The sequence below is a fragment of the Saccopteryx leptura genome, chromosome X (genome assembly GCF_036850995.1).
Source record: "Saccopteryx leptura isolate mSacLep1 chromosome X, mSacLep1_pri_phased_curated, whole genome shotgun sequence".
Classification (NCBI taxonomy): domain Eukaryota; kingdom Metazoa; phylum Chordata; class Mammalia; order Chiroptera; family Emballonuridae; genus Saccopteryx; species Saccopteryx leptura.
The window spans coordinates 71,651,018-71,663,252 of record NC_089516.1 but is presented as its reverse complement, the minus strand read 5'-3'; the positions used below and the strand labels follow the sequence as shown (position 1 = coordinate 71,663,252).

At 37.8% G+C, this 12,235-nt stretch overlaps 1 protein-coding gene across 4 annotated transcripts in view; it reads right to left on the bottom strand.

Moving 5' to 3' along the window:
• Positions 1–12,235, bottom strand: part of LOC136386101 (vascular endothelial growth factor receptor kdr-like) — a 276,217-nt gene that overhangs the window by 34,819 nt on the left and 229,163 nt on the right. For all 4 annotated transcript variants that reach the window (XM_066357427.1, XM_066357429.1, XM_066357428.1 and 1 more), the window contains exon 27: positions 1,892–1,998. In XM_066357427.1, coding sequence (XP_066213524.1) covers positions 1,892–1,998 — 107 coding nt within the window. The remainder of the gene's footprint in view (positions 1–1,891; positions 1,999–12,235) is intronic.

Below are 12,235 nucleotides of genomic sequence, written 5' to 3'. Positions count from 1 at the left end.
TATTTTTAAATAAAATAAATGAATTGTGGATGTCACAATTCATTGGTATTTGGTAATTCATGAAGACTTAGATATTAAGTATTGTTTAAATATTTTACTTTTAAACTTGTTCTTATATATATTACTTTCATTTTACAGACATAGCAAAGTACCACAGATTTAGTAGCTGAATGCAACACTCATTTTATTTTTTTAAATTTCTTAAATTGGAAATTAGGGGTACATGGCAGAATCTTCTGATGAGGGTATCACAAACCTATCTCTTCCAGTCTGGGCTCTATTCTCAAAGCCCTGAGGAAGAATCCACTTATGGCATTTAAAAAATTTGGGCAGAACCCATTTCTTTTTTAGAGTTTCCTCATGTGCCCACCCATACCTTATCTTCAAAGCTAAGGAACTTTCTAAAAAAGATGTATGTCAACATAATCAACAGTTCAAATGCTATATAAATGTTCACCTGAAACCTATGTACTCTTATTGATCAATGTCACCCTGATAAATTTAACTTTCTAAATAAAATTAAAAATTAAAATAAAAAAAGATGTATATAATAAATAATGGAGCTTCAGTATCCTTAGGTCCAGCACAGTATCACTGAAATTATACAGAATTTTCAGCCTATTTATGACTATATGATGGAATTTGGGAACTGCTACTTAAGTGCTGCTCACCCTTGGTGAGCTCACTCTAAGCTTCAGCTCCTTTAAGAATCTTCTACTAAGGCTATAATCACCCTATATTTTGTGTAGATTAGGTACCTCCTCTTGACATAATCTTCTCCCTGACCCTTAATGAAGGATAAAGTAACTCTGTGAAAGATGTCCCTTACTCTAGGCATACAGAGCTATGTCAAGACAGGGATTGTTGAGCAGAACATGGGCTGGATTCAGTCTCCATTTGTTTCCTAAGTTGAGTATCTTGTGTTTTATACAAACTACACAACTGTAAATGGAGACTTTGCTTGATGCCTTAACCCCAGTTGAGTTTTCTGTTCTCTGAATTCTTCTTACAGGACTTAATTTACACCACTTATTTCTGCCCCCTTGACAGAACTCCCTAAATTTGCCAATAATTATGCATGTCTTATCTCACTAGTAGATTGCCAGTTACTTTGAGTGTTCTTATTTCATACCTTCTCAGTGCCTAACACTAATGTTGAACACAAAGGTATTTACTATGTTCATTGTTCACTTGAGATGAATCAAATTGTACTTAATTTTACCCTCAACTGCCCTTGGGCCTTCTTTACTTACCATTCAAAATTCCCTGTTGGCAGGAACACTTTTTCATAACTCCTCTCATTTCCGTGTGGGGGAAACTCTGTAAGAGGCACACTCCTCCCAATCTCTTAAGCCACCCCCTCACTCTGAGAGGGAAGGTTACTTATCAGATTGGAGAAGATAATTAATTACCATACTTTTCTCCAGACTTCTCTCTCTTTAGGACTTCCTTTCTTGCAAAGAGTATATTCTTCCTTTCACTAATCTACATAAAATATAGGGTGGCCATAGCCTTAGAATATTCTTAAAGGAACTGAAGCTTAGAGTGAGCCCATCAACTGTGAGCAGGATTTATACAGCAGTTCCCAAATCCTATCATATAGTCATTGGCTGAAAATTTTATGATAAGACTAATCCAAAACAGTGTTGACAAGTCCATCTGGTTGAACATTTAAGCCAATTCTTTAACCTAGCTTATATCAACAATAAACCTGGAAGGAAGACCTTAAATTTGCACCATCATTTATGTTCCATTTGATTCAGAACTCTGGGAAAACAGGAGTATAATTTATTGCTCTCCCTAATAAAACAATTACTGATTCAAGACAACTACCCTTGTTAATAGTTTTCCAATTCATTATCTCAAAGAAGCAGAAGCTATTGTGTCTCACCTGACTTCCATGGTGATGTCATTGCTTATGGTCTCTTGCACAGGATCCAGAGGCATGAATGTGTGTGTTCCACCAATGTCATTGAGGGGTATATAGTCTTTGCCATCCTGTATGTGAAAACAGATAGGTTCATCATTTCAAATGGACAAATATGATAATTTGTATTTGTGATATCCTTTCTTGTTTGTATCTTACCATAAGAAGAGATGCTGGCTTTCATTGGACAGTTAAGAAGTTTGCTTTCTTTTCTCTTTATCTGCTTAACAATTTAGAGCCACACTTTTGTGCCATAGAAACTGATTAATTAATAAGGCTGTATTTACAAACTCATGGGTTCAATGTTTTCTTTTAAAATAAAAAATTTTTATAAAAAAAAATCATTCTTCTTTCTTAATTTTCCCTATCCTTTCTCCTCTTAAATAAATAATCCTACAAGGGATCGAGGACAAAATTTGAGCTTAATATTTGTCAGTGTTGGAGGATAGTTTCCCCTTTAAAATATTGGTTTTCCTGTTACCCACTGCCTTTAAAGTCATCTGATTACATCACCTATCCTTTAGCCTCCTACAGATAATCCATTATCCAAGAACCAATTCCAAAGTATAATAAAATAATAACAGTATCAAGTATTGCTTATTATGTATCATACACTGTAATAAGTGCTTTGCATTTATTTTCTCCTTTATTCATCCCATCTTATGAAGAAAGGTACTATTAGTACCCCATTTTACAGAAGAGAAAACTGAGACATAGAGAGGTTAATTAATATGTCCAAGGTTAGAAAGTTAGTATGTAGATACAGTATTTTGTTCCAGATAATTTCTCTCTTAATCACTGTATATTGTCTTTTTTTTTATCATGGCCATATAAGGAAGTGATCAGCTTTTTTGTAAGTGTCTTAGTTTATGAGCTGATCAGTAATATACCTCCCCCCCCCCTCGTCTTCTCCCTGCTCATAGTCTTGAGTCTAGGCAACAATCTTTTTTTTTTTTTTTTTTTTTTTGTATTTTTCTGAAGCTGGAAACGGGGAGAGACAGTCAGACAGACTCCCGCATGCGCCCGACCGGGATCCAACCGGCACGCCCACCAGGGGGCGACGCTCTGCCCACCAGGGGGTGATGCTCTGCCCCTCCAGGGTGTCGCTCTGCCGAGACCAGAGCCACTCTAGCGCCTGGGGCAGAGGCCAAGGAGCCATCCCCAGCACCCGGGCCATCTTTGCTCCAATGGAGCCTTGGCTGCGGGAGGGGAAGAGAGAGACAGAGAGGAAGGAGGGGGTGGGGGGTGGAGAAGCAAATGGGTGCTTCTCCTATGTGCCCTGGCCGGGAAACGAACCCGGGTCCCCCGCACGCCAGGCCGACGCTCTACCGCTGAGCCAACTGGCCAGGGCCTAGGCAACAATCTTGTCTGTGTATTTTATCTGCTCTCAATCTGGTACAGCAAAAATGAAATTACAAATTATTCTGTGGATCTCATTGTTGAGAAACAGACAATGAACTAATTCTAGGAATAAGAAAACCACCACAGTTGAGTATTGTAAATATTCAGATCCTAGAATGTCAGGGAAAGGAAGAGGCTAGAGATCATTCAACATCCTCATTTTATGTTTCCAGGTGATAAATCTGAGTCTCAAAAGATCTGGGGAAGTGACTTTCCCAGAGTCACACATGTAACAGGCTAACATGCTGAGAAACTCCAGAAACTGTGATTTAGCCACATGGCTCCAAAAGCTGCTTCTTTTTTAAAAAAAATATTTAAGTACAGTTGCTATACAATCTTATATGGATTATATTAGTTTCAGGTGCAAAATATAGTGATTTGACACTTTTATACCTTATGATGTAATCACTTCACTAATTCCAGTGACCATTTGTCACCATGTAAACTTATCACAACATTGTTGACTATATTCCCCTTCACCTTTTTTTCAAATCACTCACCCTTTTCTTATGGTAACAATCCCTTTGTTTTATGTTTCTATGAGTTAAAGTAGAAGCATTTTTATCTCATTTTGTGGGAACTGGGACTGAGTGAGCTCAACTAACTTCTTCAGATCACACAGCTAATTAGTAGAGGACATAAGATGTAAACCCTGGCCTATCTAATTTTACAGTCCATGTTTCTCCTAGTAGATCAACTTTTGAAAGAAGTTTTTCAAAACCAAAAAAATACTAAAACAATATTTACTAACCACGTGCTATGTGCCAAGCACTATGCAGGGTGTTGTATTATTGAGTGGTCCAGTGGGCTCAATCCTTAATTTTGGTTACTATTTTAAAGGACCTGCTGGAACATGACTTTGCTCATTTGAAATATTCATTCAAAGTCTTCAGTTGTGCTAATTAAGTTATCCCTAGACGGATTTAATGATAACATATACAGGTATATTAAGATCTCATCTTATTTATTTTTCATTCCAAAAGCTGCTTCTTGCCTCAATGAGACTTACTTCTGTACCAGAAAGCTGCACAGTACTGGGTCTTTTTGTGGATTTGGAAAGAAATGCTCGTCTAGAGGTGTGTGATAAGACTCTAGGATTTGTGGCTTTGGGGAGATACATGGAAAGGGGTCAGCCACCAGTATCCCTTAGCTGAGTCATCCTTCAATACCACAGTCACCATTTTTCTTGGATGGAACACTCCCATCTTTATATCATCAGTCTGGGGGAAAGTAACTGGTCCATACTCTACTTCCTCTCTCCTCACCCTGTGTAAATTAGGCCCTACAGAGGTCTCAGTGGCTTTAGGTAAGAAGTAGTGGTTTAAACAGTCTCAGGGGATGCCAGTGACTAAGTTGTCTGTCTCTAAGACTGGAGCAAAGTCCTTAACTTTTCTGTTAATGTTACTAGTGTTTCTCTCTCACAGGAGAGTCTGTAGAACCACCTTCCAAGCTGTTGGCAGTCACATGCTTTGGGCTCCAGAGGATCACCCACCAGGCTACTGGTGGTTCCACTTTGCTGAGGGAAAAATCTGGGGCAGGCTGAGAGACCTGTGACTCTAAGGTGGGGACAACACCCACTGCCTTCCTGAGCCCTGACTAGCACCTCCACTTCAAAGGAAATCTACTAGCCCCATCCTCCGTAATCCACCAAAGGCTCTTTCAATGACAATGCCTAATAGGTAGCCAGCAGGAAGAGGCTGCTGGAGGAAGATCTCTGGGTATCTGGAGACTTTTCATGACCTGCTCCTGGGCCCAATGCCAGTAGAAGCCACCCTGGAATACAGCTTGATCCTACTTGTGTGTCCTTAAGCTCAGCAGAGAAAACCACAAATTGTAAACTGCTTGTGGCTCCAAACAGGTTGCTGAGGGCCAGTCACAGGATTTGTCTTACATTGGCCTGCTCCAGATTCCTTCTGCAGAGACCCAGACACAACACATCCAGTGGCCAGCTTCAGACAATATCAGAGCTGGATCCAATTAGCTTAAAAGCAGCATATCCAAAAGGAGAGCTTGTCAGGTACTAAATTTTGCTTATTGTGGACAGTACCTGCACTGCTTCTTGCACCCTTTGGTTGAGACTAAGAGTTGATACCACACACAATAGGCAAATAACAATCAAGAATTAATTATAAAAAGAGGGCCCACATAACCTACACAAGGGTTATTCCTGGAACTCCCAGCTCAGGTGATCAAGAGACTGTACTAGTAGACCAAACAGAACACCTACTACATTAGGTCACCCCATGAAGAACAGAAATGATAGCAGTCTATCTAATACATAAAAGCAAACACAAAGAAGCAGCCAAAATAGAAAGAAAATGAAAGAGACCCCAAATGACGGAAGAGGAGATAGCTCCAGAAAAAGAGCTAACTAAGAAAGAGATAAGAATAAAGAGTTCAAAGTGATGGTTATGCAGATAATCAAGGAACAACATGAGAACTTCAAAAAAGAGACTACAAGCATAAAAATGGACACAGAAACCATAAAGAGGAACCAGTCAGAAATGAAGAATATAATGTTCGACATCAGGACTACACTGGAAAGAATAAAATGTAGTTTGGTTGAAGCAGAGGATCGAATCAGCAATTTGGAAGTCAAGCTAGAAAAAACACTAAATCAGAGCACAGAGCAGCAAAAAGAAAAAGAAAATTAAAAAAATTGAAGATAGTTTAAGGCAGGGGTCTCAAACTCATGGCCTGCGGGCCGCATGCGGCCCGCCGAACAATTTTGTGCGGCCCGCAGACTAATCCACGAAGTTCAAAATATTTTGGATAAAATTAAGTAAGCCTAGGGGCCTACTTGTATTTTTCATTTCTCTAGCATCCTAGCTAGATATTAGCTTAGTTAACAGCAGTTGTGATGCGAACTACAGTTTCTGGTCGTTTTGTGACACTGAGTAAACTGCATGTACGATTGTGCTTGTTGTAATGATTTTTTTTTGTTTTCAACTGCAGTGAGAAAAGTGTTGCGTAACAGTTGCCTTTTGTAGACCTAGTGCAGCCCGCCGAACGGCTGTGATCTTGCTCTGCGGCCCTCATGCTGAGTTGAGTTTGAGACCCCTGGTTTAAGGGACTTTTGATACAACATGAAGCCTAATAACATCTATATCACTGAAATATCAGAAGTAGAACAGAGAAACCAATGGATCAAGAACCTATTTTAAGAAATATTGACCAAAAATTTCCCTAACCCAATGAAGGAAAAAGACACACAAGTCCAAGAGGTACAGAGTCCCAAACAAGATGCAACCGAAGAGGTGCACAGCAAGACACATGATAATTAAAATGACAATGTTTAAAGACAAAGACAGGATCTTTACAAAACAATTGAAAAGGAGTGAGTCTTGCCAAGGGTTTGTCAATTTTGTTGATCTTTTCAAAGAACCAGCTCTTTGTTTTATTAATTTTTTCTATTGTTTTTGTTTTCTATTTTGTTTATTTCTGCTCTGATTTTTATTATTTCCTTTCTTCTGCTGGTTTTGGGTTGCCTTTGTACTTCTATTTTTAGTTCCTTAAGGTGTGAAGTTAAGTGGTTTACTTGGCTTCTCTCTTGTTTGTTCATATAGGCCTGTAGTGATATGAATTTCCCTCCTATTACTGCTTTTGTTGCATCCCAGAGATTCTGATATATTGTATTGTTATTTTCATTTGTCTGTATGTAACTTTTGATATCTGCTTTTATTTCTTCTTTGACCCATTCATCTTTTAAAAGGATGTTGTTTAGTTTTCACATTTTGTGGAGTTTTTTTATTTACTAATTTTAATGGGGTGGCATTGATAAATCAGGGTATATATGTTCAGAGAAAACATCTCTAGGTTATTTTGACATTTGATTATGCTGCATTCCCATCACCCAAAGTCCAATTGTCTTCCGTCAACATCTAACTGGTTTTTGTTGTACCCCTCCCCTTCCACAACCACTTCCCTCTCCTCCTCCCACCCCATAACCCCCACACTCTTGTCCATGTCTCTGAGACTCATTTTTATGTCCCACCTATGTATGGAATCATATAGTTCTTAGTTTTTTCTGATTTACTTATTTCGCTCAGTATAATGTTATCAAGGTCCATCCATGTTGTTGTAAATGATCCGATGTCATCATTTCTTATGGCTGAGTAGTATTCCATAGTATATATATACCAAAGCTTTTTAATCCACTCATCCACTGACGGATACTTGGGCTGTTTCCAGATGTTCGCTATTGTGAACAATGTTGCCATAAACAGGGAGTTAATTTTTTTCCTTCAAACAGTGCTATGGTGTTCTTGGGGTATATTCATAAAAGTTGTATAGCTGGGTCAAAAGGCAGTTCGATTTTTAATTTCTTGAGGAATCTCCATACTGTTTTCCAGAGTGGTTGCACCAGTCTGCATTCCCACCAGCAGTGCAGGAGGGTTCCCTTTTCTCCACGTCCTCGCCAGCACTTATTCTGTGTTGTTTTGTTGATGAGCGCCATTCTGACTGGTGTGAGGTGATATCGCATTGTGGTTTTAATTTGCATTTCTCTAATGATTAGTGATGTTGAGCATTTTTGCCTATTGGCCATCTGTATGTCCTCTTTGGAGAAGTGTCCATTCATTCTTTTGCCCATTTTTGATTGGATTGTGTGTCTTCCTGGTATTGAGTTTTAGAAGTTGTTTATAAATTTTGGTTATTAACCCCTTATCAGATATATTGTCAAATATATTCTCCCATTGTGTAGTTTGTCTTTTTATTCTGTTCTTATTGTCTTTAGCTGTGCAGAAGCTTTTTTATTTTTATATAGTCCCATTTGTTTATCTTGTCTTTTATTTCACTTGCCTGTGGAGACCAATCAGCCAATATATTGCTGCGAGAGATGTCAGAGCGTTTACTGCCTATGTTTTCTTCTAAGATGCTTATGGTTTCACAGCTTACATTTAAGTCTTTTATGCATTTTGAGTTTATTTTTGTGAATGGTGTAAGTTGGTAGTCTAGTCTTACTTTTTTGCAGGTAGCTGTTCAATTTTCCCAACACCATTTATTAAAGAGGCTATCTTTACTCCATTGTATGCTCTTACCTCCTTTATCAAATATCAGTTGTCCATAGAGTTGTGGGTTTATTTCTGTGTTCTCTGTTCTGTTACATTGATCTATATGCCTGTTCTTATGCCAGTACCAGGCTGTTTTGAGTACAATGGCTTTGTAGTATAACTTGATATCCAGAGTTGTGATACCTACCACTTTTTTCTTCCTTTTCAAGGTAGCTAAGGCTATTCCTGTTCTCTTTTGGTTCCATATAAAGTTTTGGAACATGTGTTCTATATCTTCGAAGTAAGTCATTGGTATTTTCATCAGAATTGAATTGAATTTATGAATTGCTTTGGGTAATATAGACATTTTAATGATGTTTATTCTTCTTAACCATGAGCATAGTATATGCCTCCAATTGTTTGTATCTTCCCTGATTTCTTTTATCAATATTTTATAATTTTCCGAGTACAAGTCTTTAATCTCCCTGGTTAAATTTATTCCAAGGTACTTTATTTTTTTGGTTGCAATGGTAAAGGGGATTGCTTCCTTAATTTCTCTTTCTGACAGTTCATTGTTAGTGTATAAAAATGCCTCTGATTTCTGAGTATTAATTTTATATCATGCCACTTAGCTGAATTCATTTATCAGGTCTAGTAGTTTTTTGACTGAGACTTTAGAGTTTTCTATATACAGTATCATATCATCTGCAAATAAAGATAGTTTTATTTCTTCTTTTCCAATTTGGATGCCTTTTATTTCTTTTTCTTGTCTGATTGCTGTGGCTAGGACTTTCAGAACTATGTTGAATAAGAGTGTTGAAAGGGGGCACCCCTACCTTGTTCCTGATCTTAAGGGGATTGTTTTTAATTTTTGCCCATTGAGTATGATGTTGGCTGGGAGTTTGATATAGATGGCCTTTATCATGTTGAGGTATGTATCCTGTATTCCCATGTTGCTGAGAGTTGTTTTTTTTTTTAACATTTTTTTTTGTATTTTTCTGAAGCTGGAAATGGGGAGAGATAGTCAGACAGACTCCCACATGCGCCCGACCGGGATCCACCCGGCACGCCCACCAGGGGCGACGCTCTGCCCACCAGGGGGCGATGCTCTGCCCCTCCGGGGGGTCGCTCTGCCGTGACCAGAACCACTCTAGCGCCTAGGGCAGAGGCCAAAGAGCCATCTCCAGTGCCCAGGCCATCTTTGCTCCAATGGAGCCTTGGCTGCAGGAGGGGAAGAGAGAGACAGAGAGGAAGGAGGTGGGAGTGGAGAAGCAAATGGACGCTTCTCCTATGTGCCCTGGCCGGAAATCGAACCCAGGTCCTCTGCACGCCAGGCCGACAGTCTACTGCTGAGCCAACCGGCCAGGGCCTGCTGAGAGTTTTGATAATGATTGGGTGCTGGATTTTATCAAATGCTTTTTCTTGCATCTATTCAAATTATCATGTGTTTTTTGTCCTTCCTTTTTTTTATGTGATGAATCACATTCGTTGATTTGCAAATATTGAACCAGCCTTGCCCCACAAGGATAAATCTCACTTGATTATGTTGTATGATTTTTTTCATATATTACTGAATTCGGTTTGCTAATATAGTGGTGAGGATTTTAGCATCTAAATTCATTAGGGATATTGGCCTATAATTTTTTTCTTTGTGTTGTCTTTGCCTAGTTTTCGAATCAGAATTATGCTTGCCTCATAAAAGGAGCTTGGAAGTCTTCCTTCCTCTTGAATTTTTTGAAATAGCTTGAGAAGGAGAGGAGTTATTTCTACTTTGAATATTTGGTAGAATTTACCTGTGAAGCCATCAGGCCCAGGACTTTTCTTTTTTGGAAGTTTTTTGATAACTCTTTCAATCTCATTTGTTGTAATCGGTCTGTTTAGGTTTTCTCATTCTTCCAGATTAATTTTTGGAAGATTATATGTTTCAAGGAATTTGTCCATTTCATCTAGGTTGTCTAGTTTTTTGGCGTACAGTTCTTCATAGTATTTTCTTACAATATTTTGTATTTCTCTTGTGTCAGTTGTTATTTCTCCACTCTCGTTTCTAATTTTATTTATTTGAGTCCTCTCTCTTCTTTTCTTGGTGAGTCTGGTTAAAGGTTCATCGATCTTCTTTACCTTTTCAAAGAACCAGCTCCTGGTTTCATTGATCCTCTGTATTATTTCTTTAGCCTCTATGTTATTTATTTCTGCTCTGATCTTCATTATTTCCTTCCTCTACTAGCTCTGGGGTTTGCTTGCTGTTCTTTTTCTAGTTCTTTTATATTCAGGGTCAAGTTTTTTATTTGAGCTTTTTCTAGCTTCTTGAGATATGCTTGTAATGCTATGAACTTCCCTCTCAGGACTGCTTTTGCTGTGTCCCATAAATTTTGAGTTGATATATGCTCATTATCATTCGTTTCCAGGAATTTTTAAATTTCTTCTTTGATCACATTGTTAACCCATTTGTTATTTAGTAACATGCTATTTAGTTTCCAAGTGTTTTAGTATTTTTCAGTTTTTCTGTTGTGGTTGATTTCTCATTTCATGCCATTGTGATCAGAAAAAGTGCTCCATATGATTTCAATCTTCTTAAATTTGTTGAGACTGCTTTTGTGCCCTAACATGTGGTCTGTCCTAGAGAATGTACCATGAGCACTTGAAAAGCATGTATATTCTTCTGCTTTAGGGTGAATGGTTCTAAAGATATATATTAAATCGAGTTGATCTAGTATGTCCTTTAAGTCTGTTGTTTCTTTGTTAATTTTCTTTCTTGAGGATCAATCTAGTAATGTTAGTGGGGTGTTGAAATCTCCTACTATTATAGTATTGCTGTTGATCTTGCCCTTTATATTCATCAAAGTCTGCTTTATATATTTAGGTGCTCCTATATTAGGTGCGTAGATATTTATAACGGTTATATCTTCCTGTTGGATTGCTCCCTTTATCATTATGTAGTGACCTTCTTTATCTCTTACTCTAGCCTTTGTTTTAAAGTCAATTTTGTCTGATATAAGGATTGCTACCCCAGCTTTTTTTTCTTTTGCATTTGCGTGAAATATTTTTTTTCCATCCTTTTATCTTCAGTCTATTTGCATCTTTTGTTTTAAGGCGTGTCTCTTGTAGACAGCATATGTATGGATCCTATTTCCTTATCCATGCAGCTACCCTATGTCTTTTGATTGGATCATTTAATCCATTAACATTTAAGGTTATTACTGATATGTAGTTGTTTATTGCCATTTTATTCTTTAAAACTGTACTCCACTTTTGCTATATTCTTTTTCTCCTTTGATCTGTTTACAACAGGCCACATAGTATTTCTTGCAGCCTTGGGTTGGTTGTAGTGAATTCTTTGAGTTTTTATTTTGTTTGTTTGGAAAGCTTTTTATTTCTCCTTTAATTTTAAACAATAACCTTGCTGATAAAGTAGTCTTGGTTGTAGGCTCTTGTTCTGCATTACTTTGAATATTTCTTGCCATTCCCTTCTGGCCTCAAGTGTTTCTGTTGAGAAGTCGGAAGTCATTCTTATGGGAGCTCCTTTGTAGGTGATAGTCTTTTTTTCTCTAGTAGCTTTTAATATATTCTCTTTATCACTTAGCTTTGGTCTTTTAATTAATCTTTGGTGTAGATTTCTTTGGGTTTCTCTTTAATGGAGTTCTCTCTGCTTCTTGAACTTGTGAGATGTTTTCCTGCCTTAATTAAGGGAAGTTTTCAGCTATGATATGTTTGAACAAAGTCTCTATCTCTTGTTCTTTCTCTTCTTCTTCAGGAACCCCTATGATGTGGATGTTATTTCTCTTCATGTTTTCACAGAGCTCTCTTAGATTTTCTTCAGACTTTTTGAGTCTCCTTTCTTTTTTCTGCTCTGCTTTTGTGCCTTTATTTATCTTGTCCTCTAACTCACTGATTCCATTCTCAGCTTCATACATTCTGC